At 44.8% G+C, this 27678-nt stretch overlaps 1 protein-coding gene across 1 annotated transcript in view; it reads left to right on the forward strand.

Moving 5' to 3' along the window:
• Nucleotides 1-27678, forward strand: part of COL23A1 (collagen type XXIII alpha 1 chain) — a 323197-nt gene that overhangs the window by 15989 nt on the left and 279530 nt on the right. The window contains exon 2 of the mRNA XM_057727622.1: nucleotides 12044-12110. Coding sequence (XP_057583605.1) covers nucleotides 12044-12110 — 67 coding nt within the window. The remainder of the gene's footprint in view (nucleotides 1-12043; nucleotides 12111-27678) is intronic.

Here is a 27678-nt window from a genome sequence, read left to right on the forward strand (position 1 = left end):
TCACATTCTGAAGGACTGGGGGTTAGGACTACAACACACAAATTTTGGCGGGGGACACGATGCAGCCCATACCACCATCTAATCCGACTTTACACGTTAGGGAGACTCCAGATGTTCACTGTGGACAGGATCAAGAGGGCAGGGGTCAGTAGGAACAGGTGGAGCCCAGTGTGGCGATTCAAGCAGGCCTGGCATGGCAGCTGGGCTGTGATGTGGAGAAAACTTGGAGGCCACACATGGGAGCAGCCTGAGGGCTCTCCTTAACAGGTTAGGAGCCATGATGGAGGGAATTCCCTGGCGGTCCAGTGGTTAGGACTCCTCGCTCTCAATGCTGAGGGTCTGGGTTCAATCCCTGGTTGGGGAACTAAGGTCCCACAAGCTGCTCAGTGCAGCTAAAAACAAAAAAAGAAGCCATGATGCAAACTGTTCATTCTCCTCACAGGGTGGGATTTCTTTCTGTCAGGCCAGTGTGATGACACTTGGAAGGCGGGTTCTGATCGGAAGTGATGGCATGAGTCTTTGAAAAGTAATGAGGGTCTTCCCTGGTGGTGAAGTGGTTAAGAATCCACCTGTCACTGCAGGGGACATGGGTTCGAGCCCTGGCGCAGAAGATCCCACATGCCTCAGAGCAACTAAGCCCATGCGCCGCAACTACTGAGCCTGCATGCCACAACTGTTGAAGCCCCCCCACGCCTAGAGCCCGAGCACCACAACAAGAGGAGCCACGGCAGTGAGAAGCCCATGCACCGCAACGAAGAGTAGCCCCCCTCACCATAACTAGAGAAGGCCCTTGCACAGCAACACACCCAACACAGCCAATAAAGAAATAAATTTATAAAAATGACTACTAATAATATTTTTTAAAAAAGAAAAATAATGAGTGGAAACATGAATTGATGATTACTGAAGACTTGCATTTTGTTTGCAGACCAAACCTTTCAAAACACATTTATGTATTTTGGGACTAAATAGGGACCCTTAAGGAAATGTTTGCTGATGTGGTTGAAAAGAGAGTCACTCAGCCTGCCAGTGGGAGTCACTGATTAAACCCACATTCCTCAGAGAAAAGTTTCTGAGCTCCTGCCAAATGCCTGGGTTGGGCTAGATGTTCTCACTGATTATCTTCACCTGGCTCTGTCGGATGTTTACCTGGCACCGAGATGGAAGCTGAGGCTCTGGGTGGTGAACTGATGCTTCCCGAGCCCAGGATGCCTGTCCCACTAGCTGGTCAAAGCTGCGGGAGCCAGGACCTAGGTGTCCTTGTCCTTTGGCTTTTGTTAGGTTATACTTGACATACAGTGAACACCACGGTATTTGAAATGTGTAATTTGCTACATTTTGACATATGTGTACACCTGTGAAATCATCTCCACAGTCAAGGTAGTGAACATGTCCATGACCCTCAAAACTTTCCTCTTTTCCCCTTGAATTCTCTCCCTTCCATTCTTTCTCATCTGCCACCCAGGTATTGCAGCCTTCTATCACAATTGATTAGTTTTCCTTTTGGTAAGATTTTTATATGCATGGAATCACACAGTATGCATTATTGTGGAAGGAAGTGAGCCTGGTTTTCTTCACTCAGTGAGAGTTTCTTTGATACTTTTGCATACATTGTTAGCTTGTTCTTTTTCATCACTGAGTAGTATTATATAGATATACCACAATTTGTTTATCCATTCACTTGTTAATGGATATTTGGGTTATTTCCAGTTTGAGGCTATTACAAATAAACAGCTATGAACATTCATGTCTTTGTATGGAATATACTTTGGTTTCTCTTGGGCATAAATGCCTTGGAGTAGAATGGTTGATTGTCTGATATATGTTGGATTAACTTTTTAAGAAACTGCCAACCATTGTTCAAAACCATTGTATCATTTTACATTCCCACCAGCAGTATGTGTGAGTTTCATTGTTCACATAACATGTCTTTTTTCTTCGGCTGCTTTTAAGATATTCTTTTTATCCCTGGTTTTAAGCAGTTCAATTATGATATGCCTTGGTGTAGTTTTCTTCATGTTTATTTTGCTTATGTTTCTTTCAGGTTCTTGAATCTGTGAGTTTATAGTTTTCATGGAAATTTGAAAAAGTTCTTGGCCATTCTTCAAATATTTTTTCTGTTCTACTCTTTTTTTCCTCTCCTTCAGGGACTGCAATTACACACACATTAGGCCATTTGAATCCCAAAGCTCACTGACACACTTTCTTTTTAAAATAATTCTTTCTCTCTGTGTTCATTTTGGGTAGTTTTTATTGCTATTTACTAATCTTTTCCTCTGCAATGTTTAATCTTCCATTAATCCTTTCTATCCTATTTTCCATCTCAGACATGATAGCTTTCATCTCCAGAATTTTAGTTTAGGTCATTTAATATCTTTGATCTTTCTACTTAACTTTTTGAACATGCACTATTGCAGTTATAATCCTTGTTTTAAGGTCTTCGTGTGCTAATTCTAACACCTGTGGCAGTTGTGGGTCATTTTCAATTAATTGATTTTTCTGCTCATTATGGGGCCTATTTTTCCTGCCGGTAATTTCTGATTGTATGCCAGACATTATAAATTTTACTTCCTTGGATGCTGGATATTTTTATATTTCTATCAGTGTTCAGGAGCTTTGTTATATCATGAGTATTGGAAACAGTTTGATCCTTTTGGGTCTTGTTTTTAAGATCCATCAGGTGGAATCAAAGCTATATTTAGTGTAACGTTGATTATTCCCTACCACTGAGGCAGGACCCTTCTTGGTACCCTGCTCAGTGTCTGAACAGGTGCACGCTTCCCAGCTCCGAGTGAGAGCTGGGTGCTGTTCCTTCTAACCTACTCCCTGGCCTCAGGTTGTTTCTTCACACACGTGTGCTGATCAGCCCTCTGCTGAATACCCAGCAAAGACCCTTGAAGGTCTCTGTGGTTCTCTGTGTGCAGCACTCACCTATCAGGTCCTCTGCTTTGCAGACTCTAACTGCCTTGGCATCCCTGGACTCCCAGCTGCCAGGTTCCACCTATATTTCCTCCCCCTGTGCCACAGCCGGGAAACTCTCCCCAGGCAGGAAGCCAGAGTAGTTGTTTTCTGTGTCTCTGAGGATCACTCTCCTTCCTTGCTTGATTACAATATCTTCAAAACCATTGCTTCAGACAAAAAACAAAAACAAACAAAAAAACACAAAAAACCATTGCTGCATATGTCTTATTTGTGGAATTTTTATTGTTGTTTGGGTTTTTGATATTGTTTTAGGCAGAAGAGTAAATCTAGTCACTACTACTCCATCTATACTAGAAGAAGAAAACCATGTTGCCTTTTAAATTTGGGGAAGTAACTTTTGATTTATGGAAACACATATTGTACCTGCGTAGTATGTAAATCTAGTCATTGCTACTCCATCTTGCCTAGAAGTTGAAATACATGATATAGTCTTTTAAAAATTTTGGAATAATTTTAGATGAATAGAAACATATGAAGGTGAGTCAAAAATTATTCACACTCCGGGTATATTGAAACTTCTGTTGGCCACACTGTCTTATCAGCACTTTCCCTTCAAGGCTGCTGTCTCCCCAGTCACTGCTCTGCAGGTGTAAATGTGTTACATCAGTTCATTTGTGACTGCAGTGCAAGCAAAAATGGATGCCCACTTGTGATTTGCATGAAAGAAGAGCAGCATGCAGCGATTCATTTTTTGTGGTCTGAGGGTGTACCTGGTGCCATTATTTATTGCAGACTTTGTGTGCAATATGGAGAAAGTGTTTTGTAGTGAAGTGTGTATGAATGGATAGAGATGCTTATTGAAGAGTTGAAGCCTAAACTTCAAATTAAACACAAAGGACTGCTATCCAAGGGCACTGTGATCTTGCATGACAATGCACATCCGCACACTTCTGCCCACACTATCGACATTCTGCAAAAACTTTGTTTTGAGGTGGTAAAGCATCCTCCCTATAGTCCTGATCTTGCTCCATTGGACTTTCACCTGTTTAGTCCACTGAAAGCAGCCCTACGAGGACGAAGATTCACTTGTAATGAAGTGAGGACAGCGACACATTTGTGGCTTGCCAGCTCAGCCTAAAACATTTTTTAAGGAGGGAATACGAAAGCTTGTTGACAGATGGACAAAGTGTATTGAAAAGCAAGGAGATTGTGTCAAAAAATGATGTATTTGTATTTTCTAAAAGTTAATTGAAATAAATTCTACAGCCAGAGTGTGGATAATTTTTGACTCACCCTCGTATACTGTACATATGTACATAACTGTGGTACATTTGTCAGAAGTAAAATACTAACTGTGATACTGTACTCTGGCAGGCAGGATTCTAAGATCGCCCTGAAGATCACCACCCCTTGGTGTACACACTTTGTATAACTCCCTGCCCATGTGTGTAGGCAGAACCTGTGATTATGATGATATGATTGAGTTAATCTGTGATTGAGTTACTAATCAGTTAACTTTGAGTTAAGTTAAAAGCTTATTCTTGGTGGACCTGACTTAATTAGGTGAGTCCTTAAAAAAGACTGGACCCTTGCTTGAAGCATGAGAGGGTGTGTGAAGAGGACCACATGGCAAGGAACTGTGAGCAGCCCCTTGCCAGCAGTTAGCAAGAGAGTGGGGACCTCAGACCACGAGGAACCACATGGGCTTGAAAGAGGACCCAGAGCTCTAGAAACACTCAGATGACACATTGACTTTAGCCTCACGAGACCCTGAGCAGAGAACCAAGTTCACCTGTGTCTAGACTTCTGATCATGAAAACTATAAGACAGTAAATTTGTGTTGTTTTAAACTACTGATTTGGTGGAAATTTGCTGTGCAACAATGGAAAATGAATATAATTACTATTAACTAGAAAGAACCAGGTCAAATTCATGAGTAAATCTAGCAAGATTGCAATAAAGACTAATGTGAAAAAAAAAAAAAAAGACTAAAGTGAAGACCAGCATGAAGCCATGGACCACTCCCATCACCTCCAGTTTTCAAGATGACTTTCACACTCTCATATTGTGTCTCAGTTAGCAGTGCTTGGAATTCTGATCAAGAATGGATCTATTATATGAGAAAATATTTGCAAATCATATATCTGATGAGGTATCCAAATATGTAAAGAACCCTTACAGCTCAACAACAGATAGACAAACAACCCACTTTAAAAATGGATAAGGGGCTTGAACAGACATTTCTTCAAACAAGATATATAAATGATCAACAAGCACATGAAAAGGTACTCAGCATCACTAGTCATTAGGGAAATGCAAGTCAAACCCATAATGAGATACCACTTCACATCCATTAAGATCTGTTGGTGAGGGTGGGGAGAAATTGGAACCTTCATACACTGCTGGTGGGAATGTCAAATGGTTCAGCCACTGTGGAAAGTTTTGGTGGGTCTTCAAAATGTTAAATGTGTAATTATCATGTGACCCAACAATTCCACTCCTAGATATATACCCAAAAGAACTGAAAACAGATGTTCAAACAATACATGCACATACACTTAATGCTCATAGCAGCACTATTCACAGTAGCCAGAAGTGGGAAACAGCCCATGTGTTCATCAAGGAATATATGGATAAACAAATTGTGGTATGTACACATGTGTAGTACTATTAAGCCATATAAAGGAATGAAGTACTGACACATGATACAAAGTGAATGACTCTCACAAACATTTTGCTAAGTGATAGAAACCAGACACAAAAGATCACATATTGTGTGACTCTATTTATATGAAATATCCAAGATAGGTCAATCCATAGAGACAGAAGGCAGATTGATGTCTGGGAGGAGAGAGGAAGGGAAGCTACTGCCTGATGGGTACAGGATTTTCTTTCAGAGTGATGGTGATGTGCTGGGACTAGATAGAGGGAACTACATAAAAGGGGTGGTTGCCAAACCCTGTGAATCCCCTAAAGGCTACTGAATTGTTCACTTTTAAATAGTTAATTTTATGCTGTGTGAGCGTCACCTTAATTTTTTAAAAAGAATAATCTGATATAGAAAATAAAGTTATATCAATCAGTGGTGACTTTGTAATTCTGCTACCCATGTTTTAATGTGAACTACAGACCTTATTTAGATCTTCTCACCAGTTTTTCTTCTAATGTCCTTTTCCTATTCCAGAGTCCCATCCAGGAGACCACATTGCATTTAGTTGTCCTGTCTCCTCCTCAGTCTTTTCTTGCTTTTTATGACTTTGACAATTTTAAGACATATTTGTCAGGTATTGTGTAGAATGTTGCTCAGTTTAGGCTGGTCTGATGTTTCCCATGGATAGACTGGGTTACTAGTGTTTGGGAGGAATACCACTCAGGTGGATTGCCACTGTCATGACATCATGTCAGTGGTCTATAATGTCAACATGACCCATCACTGGTGACCTTAACCTCCATCACTTGAGTAAAGTGGTATCAGCTGGATTTCTCCATTATAAAGTTACTCTTTTCCTTTCCCTACTCTACATTTTGGAAGTAGGTCCAGGCCATGCTCAAGGAGAGGGGAATTTAGCTCCACCTCTTGGAGAGGGAAATATCTACATTATATTACTTGGAATTCATCTGTAAGGAAGATTTGTCTCTTTTCCCTCTTTATTTATTTGTGTGTGTATTTATTTGTCCAATCATTTATGTCATTATGGACTCATGGATATTTAATTTATTCTTTGGATTATAATTCAACACTATATCATTTATTTTGTTGCTTAAGTTGTTCCAGCTTTGGCCATTCTGAATTCATTTGCTTTGGTTTTGTTTCTTTGATGTACCCAGCCCCCTTTTGAAAAGCACTTCCTTATTTTCTGGCACTACAAGATACTCTAGGCTTATCTTGTATTTTTCCTGCCCTGGCTCTAGAATCAGACATTTCTCCAGGGAGTCATGGTTCTTTTTATTAGGGAATGGTATTTAGAAACCAAGGTCTGGGTGCTGAATGTGCTTGTTGCTACTAGGGTGTCACTGGCTGTAGGTCTTCTCTGCAGACAGCTAGGGTAGATACATGTGTATATTCACCCCTCGATATTCACAAAACTGTAATTATTTCTGTGTGCATCTGTCTGTGTGCATAACATAAACATGACCTCAGAGAGATATCTCTGACTAATCCAGCTTCCCCTGTTGCTTATTTATAACTTCTTCCTTGGACAGTGAGAAGCCTGGCTCTCTTTTTTTTTTATATTTATTTTATTTGTTATTTATTTATTTTTGGCTGCGTCAGGTTTTAGTTGCGGCATACAGGATCTTCACTGAGGTACGCAGGATCTTTCCTTGTGGTGTGCGGGCTTCTCTCTAGTTGTGGCACGTGGGTTTTCTCTTCTCTAGTTGTGGCGTGCAGGCTCCAGGGTGCGTGGGCTCTGTAGCTGTGGCGTGCAGGCTCTGTAGCTGTGGTGTGCGGGCTTGGTTGCCCTGTGGCATGTGGGATCTTAATTCCTTGACCAGAGATCAAAACCCTGGTCCCCTGCATTGGAAGGCAGATTCTTTACCACTGGACCACCAGGGAAGTCCCCCAAACCTGGCTCTCATTACCCATAGTTTATTTACTCATTTGTTCTACCCCAATATATATGTATAGTAATTTCAAAATTGCTGTCCTGTACCCCTGTGTGGAACAACTACACCTACCAGAGTATAGCATTCATGGACAACTCCTTTGATCTTCAGCCTTGCAGTTCTCAGTTGAAACACTATTTTGCAGAGCGACTTAGGTCAGCAACATGTTTTTCCCCACTACCTTCAGTGAGGTCATGTCATGTAAATTTTAATATAGTTATGCTAATTTGTCTCAGCCTGCATTCCATCCTGGGGTTTTCCAACATCCTGGTTGACTTTTTACAATTTGTGTCCATTAAAGTTTCCTCTTTATGATGTGTGGTCCAGTAGTTTTTGACAAGTGCTTGGAGGATATCCATCACCCCAGAACATTTCCATCACCTAACATCTCCTCCATGAGTCTCCTTGTGCTTCATTCCTCCCATTCCCTCAGCCTTTGGCAACCACTGACCTAATTTCTGTCCCTATAGTTTTTCATGGCCTGGATTTTTTTTTTATAGCAACTCTTTTCATGAGACATGAAAATTGCTTGTAAACAGAGGTTGTCCTACTTTGTGATTGAAGTTAATTGATACTAGGATTCAAGTCCAATCCTGACACTTACATTGCCCTGAGTCTCAATTTTCTCATCGGTAAATGAGTACAAAAATAGTCCTAGCCTCATGGGGATTCTTGGAAGGACTCAATAAGATAATTGTTGTTGGCACGGTGCCTGGCACATAATAATTCATCAGTAAACTTGATGATAATAATAATACTTTGTATGTGCTATCCTTATCATCACCCTGGTCATCATCACCATGGTGGCATATGGAAAAAGAACATTAAAGAGGCCAGGAAATGCTGCCCATTTGAGTTGTTGGTGGCCATAAGAATGGACGCGTGGCCCTTCCCTACGGGGGATGGGAGGAAGGCAGGGAGGATGTGGCTGTAGCAGGGCAGAGATGCTCCTCCGCAAGCTTCTTGTGGGGTTTGTGACACCTGTGTGTGTTACCAGGGTTGATCCTGGAATTAGTTAGGCCTTCCTGAGGAGACAGAGTCATCTGTCTGTCGTTCAAAACTTGCCCTAGGCAGGGAGGTTTTAGGGCTTCATTTTGGCTTTTCTCCTCCCCAGGATTTTTTTTTCCCCCACTGGGAAGATGATATTACAACACGGAAAGAACTGTTAAAGAAATAAATCACCATAATCCCTACACCCAGGTAGGTTGATGTCTTGGTAGTTGCTGCCATCCTACGCCTGCATTTTTACACAGATGTAAACATTATTTATTGTATCATAAACATTTTTCCTTGTTGCTACATAGTTTTCATAATGATTTTTCATGAAGATGTGACAGTTTCATGAAGGGAATTCACCATCCTGCACTAAAGTACTCCCACTGTTTTGCGGGAATCACGAATATCAGTTTTTTGCTCCTGGTGATTTATTTCCTTGGGATATATTCCCTAGAGTAGGAATTTTCTGTCAAAGAATAGGAATGTCTTTGTGGCTTTGTTTGTAGCATTTTGCAGAAATAAATCATTACATCCTTTTTTGTATATTAATCCATATTTCATCAAAATGCAGCTGTTCAGGAATGGGATCCAGTATCTGGTGAAGCGTTTGAGACATGCTGCAACAGATCATCGATACATTTATCATCTGACCATGTGATGCTTTTTTGGAAATCGTGATTTTCCCTGATTAGTTTTCTCTCAGCTCTTGCCACCCCTCCCCCCAACTCCAACTTCTGCTCAATACTTCTGGAAGGAACGCTCCCAAAGTCTTGGGTCTTCTCTCAGAAACTCATTATTTACTTTTGGAGTCAGGACTTGTTTGCATATGTAAAACCGGGACCATATTGTTTGCAGATGCTAGGGTGCTGTCAGAGAATTGAATGTAAAAAGTTGAGGCTTTTGAATCGTTTTTTACAAACCGGGACACAAAAGAATATTTTCTTAGAATTAAAACAAAAAAAAGGCATGGCAATAAAGATTGTGGGGTTGGGTTCCTAATACAAACGTTTCACTTTGTGTTCCTTGTAGGGAGAGTTCAACTCCAGAGTTGGAAAGGGGGCGGGGACCTAAGATAACTCTTGGCAGATTCACCATCTAATCCAGAAAAACAAATGCATGAAAGGAGTTAGAATAAATAATGAAACAAAAACTCAATCAGTTATTTATGATGCCATCTACTAGCATTAACAATATGTTTTTTTCCCTTTCTTGAATAGTTTTCTGTTTAGTTTTTGTTTGAAGATAAGAGTAGCTTAAAAGTAATTGTGTTTCCTATCAGTATTTGATAAAAATCCCTTCCCCTTAGGGGAGCCACCCAGATGTGACAGCACTTGTTGAAAACGAATTTTTTTTTTTTTTTAGCATTAGATGCTTTTGTTATTTAGAAAAAAAGAAAAGGAAAGGAAAGAAATTAGTGTAGCTTCTGGTTTTTCTAGAAATGATAACCACAGCTTCTCATACAAATTGACTGGCTTAAACTAGAAGGCTGGATTCTTTTTCCAAGTGAATTTTGAAATCTGTACTGGTACCTGCAAGTACAATGTGGGGAAGTGAGTTCTGAGGTCCTGCTCACACCTGCATTGCAAGGCAACTTCTGCAGCATTCCAGTTCAGTGAGGACAGGCGTGGGGGTGGTGTCTGCTGCTGCTGCTGGTCTCACCCACCTGGTAGGATCCTGTGGCAGCTGCAGGGGAACTCTGGAGGCTCCGGGCCAGCCCCAGCTGCTCACAGGGTGGCTCTAGGCCAGGTGGGTAGTACTAGGGCAGAGTGCCCCAGGCTTGAGCAGGAGTGAGTTGCAGGTGGGGGGTCTGGACAGGAGCTGAGAGCCTGGGGCCAAGAGGCCTAGCCAGGTTCTGATTTCTGGGACACGCTGAGGCCTTGGGTGGCGGTGGGGGTGGGGAACGTTAAACAGTGTGAGGAGGATGGAGAAGTTCTGTCGTGGTACTGCTTTCACAAACACCTCCGCCACAGGGTAATCGTACATCCTCCAGTTCTCCGAGACCTTGGCCGTAACTCCATCTCTTGTCAGTAGCCTCTGTGGCCCATCTGGAAAGTGAGGGCGAGGCTGGCAGATTGGAGTGGAGGTGGATCTTGGTAGTGCTTTTCAGGGGCCAGAGCCTACCCTGGTTACGTTTTTTATCTCAGGCTTCTGGTCTTGGGCTGTTCAGCCCCTTTTTAATTAATTAATTAATTTGTTTGTGGCTGTGCCACACAGCTTGCAGGATCTTAGTTCCCTGACCAGGGATTGAACCCAGGCCCTCTGCAGTGAAAGCACCAAGTCCTAACCACTGGACCTCCAGGGATTTCCCTGTTCAGCCCTTTCTTATGTGAAAATTCCAGCTTGGTGGTCAAGGGCTGAAGACTGGGAGTGCCCTTCTCACCTCCTCTAAATCAGTGATTTAAAAATTACATTTTTTTTTTTTTTGTTTTCTGTGCTGTTTTCCTGGTATTTGTATTTGCATTTTTGTTATGTTTTTTATTGAGAAAAATTACATTTTTTAGGTTTGAACCTTAAGTAATCCTTTTAGTGGTAGGATGCATTTTTAACTCAAGTTAACACATTCGGGATTTGCTTTGTTTTGTTTTTAGGAAGTTCTTTTGTTTCTGTTTTTGTTCTTGCTTTTGTTTTGTTTTATCCTAGAGAAATGTTAATCCTTTGTATATTCTTGTCAGGATTCAAGTCTTGGCTAGTTTTGGGCTTATGAGCCAATTGCTTCACTCCCATAAACCTAGATTTGGATTGGGGATTAATTTCTTAATTTTTCCTAGTTTGTGTCCCCTGTCTGTGAGGCAGGGTTAATAATTCAGGCCCCAGAGACTACCCAGTGTCACTTCAGGTGATGATTATGCCAGGACTGTACTGTGAGTTGTCATAATAGCAGAGCTGTGACTTTTGACTACATTTCCGTGGTAATTCTTTTCCCTTCACCCAAATCTAGCACAGGGCTGGGCATGTGAAGAGGTTCTTGTTAAATTGTACTGAACCAGATTGTCTCGGCTGAGGATCCCCACTGGTAAGAAGAAAGGAGAATGTCATCAGGGTGGATTAGGCCTGGGCCATTGGGTCTGAAGTCCTTGGGCTGGGAGGGGCTGCAGCCAAGAGGTCTCTGGGGCTCCCTGGGGTTGGATGGGGGTGGCCTCCCGAGCAGGGGAAAGCTGTTCAGGAGTGAGTTTTGGTTGGCCCTACCTGGCCTCCCTCTTCTCTGCCCTCCTGTCTTCACACCAGGGACTGCAGGGTCCCTTTGTCATTCCTGAATTTGTATTTGAAAATATAACAAAGCAGAAACCCGCCACCTTCTATTCAGGGACTCCCAAGTAATTGCTTAATGTTTATTTCTGTTTCTCCTCCCATTCTAAATCTGCCTGTAGAATTTAATGACCTTTTAAAACTTGTTCTGGAAAGCACTAATGCCACCACTGCAGATCTTTCAAATACACTGAATTTTGCTGCTTTTTCCACTTCTACCCCTCTCTGCTCCAAAACTTATCCTTATTTTTCCCCCCTTTTCTTCCTGGTTCAGAAGTTGGAGGGACCCGTCAAGCTCCGGACAGTTCGAGAAGCACCGATGGACTGTGTCTGTCCCCCAGGTAAGTGGATGTTTGATCCTTGCTGGCACCCGACTTCCGTAGGACTGGCCTTCTCTCTCCTGTCTGCTCAAAACTGTTGAGGCCATGGTCAAGAGAATCACCTTGGGTTGCAGGCTGTTTGTGGTACCCTGTGGACCACCCTGGGGCCTTTCTTCCTACATCTTCTCTGGTGGGCATGTCATTAAAGATTTGGGCAAAATTAACTGACTTGGTTTGATGAGAACGGTGGTATTAGTGGAGGAGCTAAGAAACTCTTTGAGATGACTTATAATAAAGGCTTAGATGCTAGGAAAGTAGCAGTCATCCCCTTTTAAAGATGGAAAAACGGGCATGAACCATCCACACAGTGTTAACATTGTGACCCTAGCTCTGTTTCAAACATGAGGAGCGGTGGGTACAAGCATAATCTGGCAAATATAGTTTTCTGGGTGTTTTCATTTCTTTGATGGAGGTAGAGGAAAGGAGCAGGTAGCATGTCTGATTTGTTCAAATAATCATGTCTCTTGGGTTTTGGTGGTGTAGACCACGATGGCTGTGACTAAACTTGAGGATTTGCTGGTTCCTAATTCACGTGGTTCAAAATCTGATTCCTGTCGGGTCTTCTGGTTGTCCTCATTGGAGCTTTGCACATACTATGATTGAGAATTCAGTCTCAGCCCCGATGTTTTCAGGGTGAGAAGTATCCTGTCATAGAACAGTATGTAATACCAGTGAAGGAGTGGAAAACTGTAACATTTCCCAGACATCCCACCATGCCGGACAAGGTGAGAGAACATGGGAGCTGAACCCAGGGGCTCTGTTCCTTGCTGTCATGCCTTCCATTAGCCAAGTTGTCTGGCATTTCCGAAACCACTTCACCTTGTCCAGAAACCAAGCTGACTGATGGTTAGCATCTCCAGGTTGGGAGATGCCCTGAGATTTGCACACAGGCGGACCTGTGGCGTGAAATTCAGTCTCTGGGGACCCAGTGGAGAGGATTTTACGGTTGAGCTTGAGCTAGCCTTTCATAGGAACTCTGAGGTTTTAACAGGAGGGAAAAGGGCATTGTAAGTAATGACAACATGAACAGATCAGGAAGTCAGAAACTGCAATGCAGTGGGGGAAAATAGTTCAGTTCCACCAATGAATTTTTGGCTGATCTGCAAAATGTATAAAACAACTCCTCTTGCTCCTCCCCCACTATATCTTTCTGAGTATTGCATGGATGTAAATTCATGTGAGTTATGTAGATGAGGGTTTTTAAAACTGGGAGTCACTGGGAATTCCCTGGCAGTCCAGTGGTTAGGACTCTTGCACTCTCACTGCCGAGAGCCCAGGTTCAATCCCTCGTCGGGGAACTAAGGTCCCACAAGCTGAGTGGTGCAGCCAAAAACAGACCTGGGAGTCACAAGGCGTTTATGAGACATGCCATCAGTTATGTGGGTTGCAGCCAGCGTTCTGAAATTGTGAACTAGCAGAGATTGGGATGAAAAATATTGGCGTGAAGGTTTTTGTTTCAACTAATTACATTTGTAAATGGCAGTGTGAAATGGGTTCCTTGCTGTGGTTGCTGACGGAAAGTTTGAAAATGGCCACTACAGTTGAGAGAGGGAGAAGGAGGCAGTGAGGAGGTATGGAGCTTCTGAATAAACCCAAGCCAGGTCCAGATCTTGGTCAGCCACTTACTGTTTGTATCAGTAAATGATACCAATACTGGAGCAGGCTCTGTAAGCCTTTTTTATGTCATGGAGGAAATACAGGTCAAAGCCCAGAACCTGGAGACAGTCTTGTGTCCTGTCTTCCCTTGGGGGCTCCTGACCCAACGGGAAAGGTGCCAAGAGGATCTCTGGGATGACCATGGAGGTCGAAAGCCTGCTCAGAACCCTCAGTCGCACTGAGACGAGGGCAGGTGACCTGCCGTCCTCTCTGGAGGCGCCCAGCGCTCAGCACTGTGCTGTCGTTGCCGGAGGGGCTGTGGCTGTGATCAGGCTGTCCTGGCAGGTGTGGTCAGCGTGGCCCAGGGGGGTGTAGCACCGTAGCCTCTGCCAGGCCCCAGTGCACACCCACGTCCGCATCTGCTCTTTCTCTTCTGTCACCTTGAGCTGGAGAACTCACTTGAGCTTCTAGACTAGAGCCCTTTATGTGTGCAGAACCCTGTAGGCTGCACATTCTCTTCTGCCATAAAAACACAGAGGGCTTTTTCTCCAACACCAGAAGCCTTAACTCATTCCATTTCACCCTGGCTCTGATATGCTCCGTAGACTTTTGGAGTCTGGACACGCAGACCATCCTCTGTAGCTTGGATCCCCATCTCATTTGAGATGCGTGCAGATTCCCCTGGCCCAGTTCCTTCCCATGGCCCCGAGGACAGTGTAACGTTTTGTCAGATCCTAGGATGCAGCAGACAGATTAAGGGAAGCCGGAGAAGGGGGCCGCTCTTCTGTGTGTGCTGCCCATTGTGAAGTGGGCACTCGGGGAGCTCTGAGGCCGAAAGGAGGGGCAGGCTTTGGGCTGGAAGGTCAAGATTCTTCTCTCGCTGGAGTCAGTGGTGGGAGGACTGGCAGAGCTGTGCTCTGAACAAGCCCTGTGACCTCAGGCAAGTGAGAGGCCCTTACCCTTGAGCTCCTTGTCTCTAAAACAACTCCTTGTCTAGTGAGTTGAATTATGCCCCTGCCCCCCCCAAAACAGATATGTCCCAGTCCTAACCCCTTGTACTTGTAAATGTGGCCTTCTTTGAAAATAGGGTCTTTGCAGACATAATTAAGTTAAGGATCTTGAGATGATGTCATCCACGATTTAGGGTAGGCCCCAAATCCAATAACAAGTGCCCTTATAAGAGACAGAGGTAAGAGGTTGGAGACACAGAAACACTCAGAGGAGAAGGCCATGGGAAGATGGAGGCAGAGGCCAGAGTGATTCATCTACAAGGCCCGGAACACCCAGGGCTGCCGGCAGCCGCAGAAGCTGGAGAGCGGCGTGGAAGGGAGTCTCCCTCAGAGCTTCAGAAGGAACCAGCCCTGCCAGCACCTTGGTTTTGGACTTCTGGCCTCCAGAACTGTGAGAGAATACGTTTCTGTCATGTTAAGTCACCTTGTTGTGGTCATTTGTTGTGGCAGCCTTAGGAAACTAGAATAAATGGGACTGTTAATCACCCTAGTTAAAAGGTTGCTGAGATGCTCAGAATGTGGGGGACACAGGAGCTTCCGACACTGCCAGATAGGAATCGGGTGTGGGGGCTGCCACCTGGGAGCCCCCCATGCTGCTCTTTCTCACACACCTGCCCCTGAAAGAGACCTCTCTTCCTTTAGCGGAGGGCTCTGGGCTGTGGATTCATGTGGCTTACCCGTGTCCCCGGGGATTCCAACATCGTTTTTTCTTATATTACTTATGCACGTAAATGTTTTAAAATGTGTTTAAAGTTTTAGAATGTTTATTTTTGAATAGGAAATAATATGTGCTAAAGGATTCAAGTCCTACACAAGATTACATGTGAAAAATAACTCCCCTCCCCTCCTCTCCCCCAGTTCTGCTGCTCCCCTTTCCAGGGGCCTTTTTCCCATTTGCTGATGTCCTTCTGAGCAGTCCTTTCCAGTAGCACTTTCTGTGGTGGTGGAAATATTCTGTCTCTCCACTAAGACAGCAGCTGCTACGAGCCACGTGGGGCTGTGAAGCCCCTGAAACGTGGCTAGTGCGACTGACAAACTGAATTTAAAATTTTTGTTTAATTTAGAATGGATAAACAACAAGATCCTACTGTGTAGCACAGGAAACTATATTCAATATCCTGTGATAAACCATAATGGAGAAGAATATAAAAAAAAGAATATATATGTATAACTGAATCACTTTGCTGTATAACAGAGATTGGCACAATATTATAAATAAACTATACTTCAATTTTTTTTGTTTGATCTTAATTTAAATTACCACGTGTGGCTGGTGGCTATGGTGTTGGACAGCCCAGTTTTTGAGGTCATTTAGATACATTTCAGCAAGTAGCTCCCCTCCTGGTTTTACGCAAAGGGTGTCATATGTCATTGTTCCTGTCATTGTTGCTGTCTCAGTTTGCAGTTTCCCTTTGAGATGGTCTGAATCAGTCTGTGTATCAGAAAGCAGGTGTTACCTCATTTTGGGTCCAATGATGGAATCCTGTTGGGCTGTCCTGTGAGGTACCCGGCCAGTCCCCACCTGAGGGACCTTTGAATTGTTTCCCGTTCTGTGTTCTTACAGACTGTCCTTCAGGGAACTGTTGGAGGGAAGGAGGACTGTTGTCCTGCCCTGTCCCCTGCCTTCCTCATGCTCTGTACTGAAGCCTGTCATGAGCCTCGCACTGCTGCAGGGCTCTGGGTCACTCAGCCGAAAGGACAGGAGCCCCCAGTCTGTTGGGGGAGCAGCAGTTCTGGAATGTTGCAGGAAGGGCTCTGGCAGGGGGGTGGCCCCAACATCTGCTCTGTGGGAGACTCAGGTACCACCTGGTCCCCACTGTTCTGTGAATACGTGAGCATCCCAAGGGACAGGGGCCGGCACCCTGGAGCCTGAGAGGCCTGGATTTGATCTTGACTCTGCTGCTTAAATAGCTGGTGAGTTGGTACCTCCTGCACATCATGGAGGTGTGGGCCATCCTGGTGTAAAAGCTTCTTGAGTTAACTAACTCTTTTAATTACATTAATAAAACAAACAGAAAGGAAACTTATTCGCTCATACAACTGGAATAGAGAGGTCAGAGGTAGAGTCAGATTCAGGTATGTCTGGGCTCAGAGGTCTCTCTCCGTCTCTCAGCTCTACCCTGAGTCATTTTCAGACACTGTCTTCTTGGGGTGGGGCCACCAACAGCCCCAGCAGTAGATGAGACCTTCTCAGCAACCCCGGCAGGTAGAGCTGGGTGTTCCCGGGAAAATAGAAAAGGGATGTAGCTGGGCTCCTCTCTCAAAGGTGTCAGTATTTGGGGAATGGGGAGTGTTATGGGCTGAATTTTATACACACCCCCTCCCCCAATTCATATGTTGATGTCCTAACCCTGACTCAGAACCTCAGAATGAGACTGTATTTGAGATAGGGCCTTTCAAAAGGTAAATAAGATAAAGTGAAGCCATTAGGGTGGGCCCTCATCCACTATGACTGGTGTCCTTATAAGAAGAGGAGATTAGGACACAGACATACACAGAAGGAAGATGACATGAAGTCAGGGAGAGGATGGCCATCTACAAGCCAGGGAGAGAGGCATCAGAAGAAGCCAACACTGCTGACATCTTGATCTCTGACTTACAACCTCCAGAATTGTGAGAAAATAGATTTCTGTTGTTTAAGCCACCCAAACTGTGGTACTTAGTTTTGGCAGCCCAAGCAAACTAACACAGGGAGTTACTGTTGCTGGGTACTGTTTCTGTTTGGAAAGATGGAAAAGTTCTGGAAAATGAATAGTGGTGATGGTTATACAATATTGTGAATGTATTAAATGCCATGAAATTGTGCACTTTTAAATGGTTAAAATGAGTATTTAAATTTTGTCTGTATTTTACCATGATTAAAGAAAGAAGTCCCAGAACTGACCCTGATTTGCCTGGCTTGTGGCATCTCCTGCTCCTCGCACTAACTGCTGTGCCTGGAGGATGGGACGCATTGATTGGCCAGGTCTAGGTCCTGTGGCCGTTCTTGGGCCTGGGGGGAGGCCGTTGTGGGGAAGGGTTGACACCACTACCAGACTCATATGGGCTGAGAGTGGGGAAGGGTGACTACCTCAAGGAAAATTAGGGTGCTGTTCCCAGAAAAAGAGAAAAGGGATGTAGCTGGGCAGACACAAATAATAGATGAGCACATCAGTCCTGCTCCAGGGACAGCTGGTCAGACACATCCAGGTGGTCCTAAGTGGAGACTATAGACGGACTCTGTGTTTGACTGGAGGTTTGCCTCCACTTCAAGCACAGAACTCTTTTCCCTCTGTTGAACTGGTCCAACAGACAGTGCAGCTCAGTGATTAAGCCCTTGAAGTTTGGACTCAGACTGCCTGATTCAAATTCTTTGTCCCTTACCAACTCCATGACCTCGAGCCTATCCTCACGATACCTCAGTTCTTCATCTGTGAAGTGGGGTTTCTAATAGTACCTACCTCATAGAATCGTGCAAGGATTGAACGAGCTTGTCAAGAGTGTATAGAGAGTTTGTAACAGGGTCTGGCACTGCTTCCTGAAACTGAGTTAGTGGTTACCAGGAACCCAAATTCCTTGCCCCCAGGCCAGCCCAGACCCACTGTGTGCAGCCTGTTACCTTCCTGATTTTCGCCAATGTCAGTCAGGGCTGCCAGAGAGGCAGGGAGGAGGCGATTCGGGGTTGGCAGTTGGCTGGGAATATTCTGGAGGGAGAGAACAAAGGCTTGGCAGACTTCCTTGGCATGTTCTTCTGGGACGTGGGTGAGAAAATGCTGGTGACAGAGCCCAGAAGTAAGGGAACCGGAAAGGAAAAGAAAATGTGTGACCCGTGAACTCTCGTCAGCCACCAGTGCCATCCTGAAGGCCTCCTTATGCAAAGCCTGGGGCTCTGCCCCTTCACACAGTTTGCACTGGTTTCTAATTGGGCTCAACCTGCCCTGGAGAGTATTAGGAACTTTTCAGAAGAACGGTAATACTTTTCATTTCTTTTTTATGCCTTTTTGTGTCCTTGCATAATATCCCAGAGACATGGCGTGTGTGGTTTCCAGATGACAGGGACTGCACTAGCAGTGTAGGGTGACTTTCCAGAAATTAATAAGCAGATTTATCAGAGTTAGAAACTCACTGCTCTATGAAAATGTTTGGAAATTTGAGCAGAGGAGTGAAGCTCTGCCTAGGAGAGCATGAGGTAGGAAGTGGGAATGGTACAGAACCTAATACATCTCATTGACAGTTTATGGCAAATGTTGCCGAGTGGGGCAGAAATGGCCAGAGTTACTTTATTCAGCCTGTTTACTGTGTTTGTTGGTTTGGGAGCTTGCTTAGGGCAGGGTGAGGAGCACTTTCTTAGTACTGAAACAAAACAAATTGTTATCCCCCTTTATTTCTTATTTGTAGAATTTTTTAAGTGATACTTTTTTTAATGTGTTAAATCCTAATTGACTTGTGTTTATGGTAAAACTAAATAGCTTATACTGCATAGCACAGGGAGATCAACTCATTGCTTGGTGATGACCTAGAGGGGTGGGATAGGGAGGGTGGGAGGGAGGCTCAAGAGGGAGGGGATATGGGGATATATGTATACATAGAACTGATTCACATTGTTGTACAGCAGAAACTAACAACATTGTAAAGCAGTTATACGCCAATAAAGATCTGAAAGAAAAAAAAACAACAACTAAGTAGCTTAATGGCATTTTCTCTCATTATGTCAGACTGTACAAAGTTGAAGAGGATAATTTGTGCATTTGATTTTTTTTTTTTTTTTGCCAGAATTCTCTGGAGAATTCATTCCTTTGTTCATTCATTCATCTGTCTCCCCCCTATTTTGTGCTTGTCCTGTGGGTGTTATTGACTAAGACATTAGAGGAACTGTGGGCCCAGTTGTTAGAGGATGATGGCCTGTGTACAGGAACCATAATATATTGAAAATGGGAAGAATCCTAAGAAAAAAGTCCCACAGAAATTAAAAAGAGGAGACCTGGGTGGGGGGAGATGACAGTTGGGCAGGATTTTGAAGACTGGTTGGCGTCTTAGCCAGCTGGGATGGAGGACACATTCCACAAGACCTGGCATCCTGAACAGAGGCAGAGGGGAGCTCTGGGAGTGTCAGGGAGCTCTGTTTGGTTGGAAAGCATAACGGGAAGTGAGGGTGGGTCTGGATTATGGAGGGATGCGGGCTTCATTCCATGGGACACAGTTGAAGGTGTGTAGGTAGAGTTCAGCTTTAAGAGAAGGACTCTAGAAACAGCATGGAGGAGGGACTGGAGCACAGGTTTGGTTCAGCAGAGAAGCCCACTGAGAGGGTGCTTAGGATGGGTACAATCTTGTCTAGTTCCCTGTTGCGTCCTTTGAGTCTAGAACAGTGTTGGGCGTGTGGAGAAGTGGTAATAAATGTCTGCTGAATGACTCCCCTGGAGGAGAGGTCATGAGAACTTGAACGAGGGCCATGAGAATTGATGGCAGGGAACAGCTGTGAGAGGCACTGGGCCGTCACAAACAGGACGGATGGGCACTGGAGGGAACAAAGTTGCCCGAAGCTGCAAGCCTGGGGGAGGGTGACATCCTGAACAGAAACAGTAAATCCCCAAAGAGGGATTTAGAAGGGGAGATGATAAGCCTCGTTTTAGACAGTGACACACTGATGAGTGGAAGAAAATAATTAGAAGTCTTCTCTTAAGGCATCATCTAGCCACTCTGAACCTATTAATTATAGAAGTATAAACTGTACTGTGTCCTGTTAATAAAGGTCTTGAGGTTTAGCTATGTATTGACCATTGGGATTTGGAGATTTTCTTGTGACCACTAGAGGGAGCCCACTATATTCATTAAATTCTATAAAAATCTAATGAGACTTTTTAAAAAGATAATTAATATTTAAAACAATTTATTAGAAAGTACACAGAGGTTCAAGCCAAGGGCAGTGAAATACAAAGTTAGCCTTTAACTATGGTGTCTTTTCTTTTAAAATGGAAGATCGCTGAGAACTTTCCAGATGGCCGCAGAATTGAGTGGTGTATTGTTGGTTTCAGAAGGTGATGCTGATTATGTAAAGGGTAAAATAGCCACTGGCAAACACATTCCTAGAACAGTGGTCCCACTCACCCAACATTTATTGAGCATGTCCCTGAGGCTGTGGGAAGGAAAGACTGGAAGTGTCTTGATCCCATCTTGGCCAACTCTTTGCCAACTGTTGGATGACAGGTGCAACTCTTCACTCCGTGAGGTGTCGTGTAACTTTGTACACTGGGATTATTAACTGTCTCGCATATCAAGAGCTACTCATAGGTGGGACTGCCTCTTCCCAGGGGTAAGTTCATTGCAGTCATAATACTTCGTTTCTTAGCTCTCTTCCTATGCCAAAGTATATTCCACATGGACTGAATATTTAAATGTGAAAAATAAAACCATAGAAGGCAAGACAAAAATACAACAGGTCACTTTTTTAAATTATGAGGTAGAAATAGACTTTATAAGCATGGTACTGAAGTCAAACCATAAAACAGCAGTTCTCAACCAGGGATGATGTTGCCTTTTGGGGGCTTTGGCAATGTTTAGAGACAATTTTGATTTGTCTCAACTTGAGGGGTGGGGTGCTCCTGGCATCTAGTGGGTAGAGGCCAGGGATGCTGCTAAGTGTTCAGCAATGGACAAGAGAGCCCCCAACATAAAGCATTAGCCCACCCAAATGTCAATGGTGCCAGTGTTGAAAAACTGGTGTAGAACAAATGTTTTAGCTTAAAAGCTTAAATTTTCTGTCTGGAAAGAAAATTTCACCTTAAAATTTAAAGATAAATGGCAAACTGAAAAAAAAATTCAGCGTATGTAACAAGTACATGGTTAATATTCAGGAGATATAAAGTGCTTTTGCAAAAAAAATAAAAATAAAAATAAAAAATAAAGTGCTTTTGCAAAAGAATAAGGAAAAACCAAATATTTTAGTGGGAGAGGGGGCAAAGGATATGAATAAGGAGTTCCCAAAAGAAGAAATACAAACGGTGACACTTTCCTTCAGGGAATACTTCTGCAGCCCCTATTCTATGCCAGGCACTGCTCTGGGCACTGGAAGAGATGGCCCATGTCATGAACAATTGAGGAAATACATAGTAAAACGAGATGTTGCTTTTCAATGATCAGATCGATAAAGTTTAAATTGCTTCGATCTTTCTGGAGGACGGTTTGGCATATAAACAAAAATTTTAAAAGCTCCAACTTTTCCTCAGCATTTCCACTCCCAGTTTCAATATATAACCTGCCCTCTGTGCACAGGTGGCAGTGATGTGTATCAGAGCAAAAATGCGAAGAGTAACATTCATAGCCCTTTATAGGGGAAGATAGCCACAATATTTCAGTAGTGGGAGAGGACAGATGATGATATCACAGTGTGAGTAGCGATGATCACTGAGTGATTAGATTGTAAGTGCCCTTCATTGTCTTCTTTTTTGCATTTTCTGAATCTGCTTACAATGAGCTTGCATTACCAGCATAATTAGGAACAAAAAGTAAAACAATTGAAAGGTATTCAACTGAAAAGCAAAAGACAGAGTTTGTTTCTGGCCCTGGGCTGGTCACAGGCCTGTCCAAGTGTGTTGCTGGGTCACACCGATCCTGCCTACCTCATGGGCTGTGGTGGTCCCCTGGGAAGGCAGCTCCTGTCTTATTTAATGTCCGCTGTCCACTCAGTAAGATACTTGACACATCACAGGTGCTCCAAAGGTGTTTGCATTTAATAAATGTTGTATTCCTAAAGGATCTTTTAAAGCTGAAAAGTGCACTGTAGACACTGGTTAATGGGGAGTGATGCACAACTCATCTTCTGGAATAAGACAGACCTGGAGTTGAGTCCTGGATTTGCCAGTTAGAGCTGTGTGACCTTGGGCATGTTACTTAACCTCTCTGGGCTTCAATTAGCTACTCTTTAATAATGACACAATAATCCCGAACTTAGAAGGTAGTTATTTGTTATTTTATTTATTCTTCACTCAAAAATACTTACCATGTTAGATTTTGGGGGCACAGTGGTAAACAAGACAAAGTCTGTACCACATAGAATTTACATTCCAGGTGTCATGAATAGGGTGCAGGAGACAGACAAATTAAAACAGGTAAAGTAACAGATAAATGAGAAAACTCTGAATTGTGATGAGAGCTATGGAGGCACGGACAGAGTGCTTTGGTAGAGGGTGCGAGGGGGTGCAGGTGTTGAGATTTACCACTTTAGAAAGGGAGATTGGGGAGGCATCTCTGAGGAGGGAACATTGATGCCAAGATCTGCATGAGAAGAAGCCAGGCATCCCAAGATGTCCCAAGGCCCCAAGAACAGCAAGTTGTTTCTTAGGCAGCCAAGAGGTTGGAGTGTCTTCTAGGGACAGAGAGGGGTCAGTGTCTGAAGCAGGCAGGGGTGGGCATGATGAGATAATGCAGGAGGTGTGTTTGACCCTCTTGGCCACGGAGTGTGTATTTCATCCAAAAAGCAGTGGGAAATCATTGCTGGGTTGAAATAGAGAAGTGACATGGTCAAATTTATGCTTTGAAAAGCTCAGGCTGATACAGAATGGAGGATGTCTTGGAGGAGGGCCTGAGCAGAGGAAGTGGGGAAACCATGGGGAGGTTACTGTAATTGTCCAGACCAGATGAGGGCCTGCTGATGGAGGCAATGGAAAGATACAGGCAGCTGATGTGGGTTTTAGAGGCTGCACTGACAGGGCTTGGAGGTGGACTGAGTAAGGGGGGGTGATTGGATGACTCCCAGCTTTTGGCTGACACCCGAAATTTTTGTCTTGGGCAACTCCCTGGTGCCACTTGCTTTAATGGGGGTGGACAGAATGGGGAGTCTGTTCAGACCTGTTCATTTTGACATGACTAGCGGACATCTGAGAGGTCATACACCGTCAGCCCTTGGATTAAACGACACAGCAAAGGTGGAGGCAGCAGCATAGGGCCTGGCCCAGAGTGGGCATTTCTCACTGTGGATTGAGTCTGAACGCACAGGTATGGGGGCTGTGTCGTGAGGATGGCTGCACTGTTGCCTCAGCCTGGAGTCTGGCAGACCCCTGTGTTCCTTACTACGTTAGACAGGGTTCTCCAGAGAAACAGACCCGATAGGATGTGTATATCCATCTATCTATCATCTATCTATCTATCTATCATCTATCTATCTATCTACCTTTGTAAAGAGATTTGTTTGAAGTAACTGGTTCATGTGATTATAGAGCCCAGCAAGTCCAAGATCTCTAGGGTAAGTCAGCAAGCTGGAGGCCCAGGAAAGCCAATGTTGTAGTTAGAATCCTAGGGCCGTCTGCTGCAGAATTCTCTCTTGTTCAGGAATTCTCTTTTTGTTCTATTCAGACCTTCAGCTGATTGAATGAGGCAGACCCATATGATGGAGGGCAATCTGCTTTACTCCAGGTCCACCTGTTTGAATGTTAATCTCATCCAAAAACATCCTCACAGAGAAACATCCAGAGTAATGTTTGGCCACATATCTAGGCACTGTGGCCCAGCCAAGTTCACCCATGAAATTAACCATCACACTTACCTTCTTCTATTACTTCCCTTGGGGTCCCCCTCATTCTTCCTCTTCTCTCTCTCCAGCCAGTCAGTTCACTTATCCAGCTTCCGATGCATTTGGGATCAAGGATGCAGTCTGTACCTCGGCATTTCTCAGTCTGATTCTTGCTTCCCTCTCTGGACCCATCTCTCAACTTGTGTCACATTCCTAAGCCTATAGAACGACTTTGCTTCTCAATCATACCGTCCACTCAGAACCTGTATGTCATGCCTTTGCTTGACATGTCTCCCCTCCTGGCTTTTTGCTGGAAGAATCCATATTCATTCTTCATGGAGCAGCTTTGATCTTACCTCTTCTGGGAAGCTTCCTCATTTTTTTCAGGCAGAATTAACTGCCCCCTCCTCTGTGATCTGACCACAGTCTGGGGACTCCTCAAACAATTTAATACTGTAGTTGTGGTTGCTTCACTCACCTGTCCCCATCGTTCCCCCAGCCTGTGAAACTCTAAGAGGCAGGTGCTGTATCCCATTTTCTCCTCACTCCTGCCGCCCCCAGGATCATAATAGGTCCTCCACTGAGTGTTAGATGGGGGTGGGGGGAGGGAAGGAAGGACAAAGTCTACTACAAGAGCACACAGAATTCAGCTCATTTTATAAATACGCTTAGGTGATGTGTGGAGTGACAGTGACAAGTCTGTTAGAAGACTGTTACAGAGAAGAGATAATAAAATCTATAAATACATCTGCCATGGCCAACATTGTCCTTGAATTCCTCGCTGTCTGGGAACCAGGTGGGCCTGTGTGGGGCAGCTTCTTGACACCTGTGGGGAAGCCCATTCATGGGGTGGGCTTCTTATTTTTAGACTTCCACCCCTTATTATTTTTAGACTTTATCCTGACTCAGTTGAATTTCTCATGTTTTCACCACGTGGCTTTTTTCCCTTGCTTGTCTTAGACTTAACTCCAGCAAGGGTCTGGCTCTGCTGAGTTCTGAGTTGGCCCCAGTGGCCGATGATTGGATGATTGAAGTGTTTTGCATTTGGCTTGGTGCTGGCCAAGGTCCCTTACCCCTAAATCAGATCTAGTCCTGTCGGCTTGCCTTGGGTACTTTCCACTCTGTGTCGGTAATGTTTTCCCTACAGGGAAACAGTTCTGGAATCCCCCTGAGAAACCTTCTTGACCATTTGCAGCTAACATTTCTTATACTTTCTGTTCTAATCCCCAGATTGCCTAAGTAGAGCAGGGTTTGGAAGCTGAGTAGACCCAGGCATTCCCAGCTACCTCTCTATGTTGGAAGGCCTGGCCTCTGCACGTGTGTGTCTCTCTGCATTTCTTCTCTGTCCTTTGGCCATTGAGCCTCTCCCCTTTTCCTCCTGTGGCCTCTCCCCAGCTTGGACCACTCCATGTGCCACCCCAAAGCTCGGACTTGCACAGCCTTGTAGAGGTGGTGCAGGTACGTTCTGCCATGAACCTGGCACCGGCAGCCTCAGCTTGCCTTCCGTCCTCATGGGGCTGCTTGAAGTGGGCGGCATGGACAGAAAGAACTGCCCTTGCTAAACTGTACAGGTAGGATTGGCTGTGGCCCAAACACTTGGAAATGTCCCTCTTTTCCTTCATCTCTCAGTTTGGCTTGCTCTGCCCCACTCTGCTGCATGCACCCTCATTTCTCTCCCTTCATCAGCCTGTCCGAGGAGCTGGGCCCGTGGACCCAACTGACTATGGGAGAGGCAGCTAGGAGGGCAAATGACCGGGCTTGCAGGGTCTGTGCTGTTTTGGGGAATAGAGAGGAGGAAGGGATGCTCAATGGGTGGTGAACGAGATGGCGTTCTTTGATCCAAGCAACAGAAATCAGGGCAAGCAGACTTAGATCAAAAGGGAAAGTATTGGAAGAAATGCAGGAGCTCACAGAAATGAAATGCATGTTGAGAAAGGAGGCTGGGAAAGGACAGGATGCAGGACAGTTCCAGGAATACAGGCAGCAAGATAGGAGGGGCAGTCCCCTGAGGGGCAAGAGGCCTCTTAGATGTGTCTGCACCAAATGTTTTTTGGTATCACTCTGCCTGAGGTTCAGGGTCTCAGGACAGAGACGCCTACTGGGCAGGCCTGACCCCTGTGCCCATCCCTCTGCCGGGGGCTTCCAGGGCAGGGCTGAGGGGGAAGAGCACCTCCCCCACAGGTGCCAGGATGCTGCGCAGTGGAGGGGAGGGGAGTCTGGGTTTGATACAGGTGAACTTGGCCGTGAATGCCGAGTGTGGCCGCCCACTGGCTCTGTGAGCGCGGGCAAGTGATCTGATTCTTTAAACTTTCCACCTCCTTGTGTGTAAACTGGGAAAACATTACGTACCTCGGGGTTTTGGAGGATATATTGAGACAAGTGTATGTGGAAGTGCTTGGCACACCCTAGGCATCTAGTAATGTCTGTTCATTTATCCCTAAGGAAAGTGGTCTGTGGTCCCCAGGAGGTGAGAGTCAGACACAGATCATTGCTGTGGAGGTGCGGTGGGGGTACTTAGTAAGCAAGGCCAGCCCTTTCCTTTTGTTGCCACCACTGCAGAAAAGAATGTCATTTCTGCTTAGTTCATTTAGTGCCAGAATCCCCCAGTGAACCTGCTCAGAGATGGCTCCTCCTTCTGGCTCCTCCGGGAGCCCTTGAACTTGGGGTTCCTCTGCTGCCTTGTAGATTGTCGGCAGGCAGCATGGTAAAGCCCTTTTCTCTTGGGTGACCCTGGGGTTTCCTTCACCAAAGGCTCTTCTTCCCTGCTCCACTGTTCTTTTCCATTTTTGTTTAGTCCTGCCTTTAGAAATAGGATGAATGCGGCCAAGCTGCCTTCCCCATGAGGTCGTGATTTTCATGACATGATTGGGCTTGAAGTGGCCTTTTGTCTGGTCATTTCTTTAGAAGTGGCCTGTGCAGCCCACTCACAGGCTAGCATAGGAAGACGTTCAAAGCACTAGAAGCTGAGGCTTCGAGGGGAATGGGGGCTCTAAGGAAAAGTCCAGAAAACAAAAGACGGTGTGGAGGAAGGGCCAGTTCCCCCATTAGAAGTACACATGCCTCCCTTCGTGGTACATTGTGAAGGATGTGCTTTTAAAATGCAAAGATGAGACATCTGTGCCCCTGGGTGGGTGGGGGCAGTGAGTGACCTGGAGGCAGAGCAGAGAATGGGCTATGCTGTCCACAGAAGAACTGGGCAGTGACTTTACCCCTGGGTATCACCCCCATCCTTGGCACTGCCCATCACACAGATGGGGATAAAGGCAGACCATGTTGGCCCAAGTGTTTGCTGAAGGACCGGCTGTGCCCAGGACCAGTATATCCAATAGCTGTGACTGTGGGCCTCACGGTGCCCTGCAAGGAGGAAGCATGGTCCAGCCACGTGTCTTAGCACTTTGTGTGTGTATGTGGAGGCGTGGGGGGCTCTGCGAGGACAGGG

This window comes from Hippopotamus amphibius, chromosome 1, assembly GCF_030028045.1.
Source record: "Hippopotamus amphibius kiboko isolate mHipAmp2 chromosome 1, mHipAmp2.hap2, whole genome shotgun sequence".
Lineage (NCBI taxonomy): Eukaryota > Metazoa > Chordata > Mammalia > Artiodactyla > Hippopotamidae > Hippopotamus > Hippopotamus amphibius.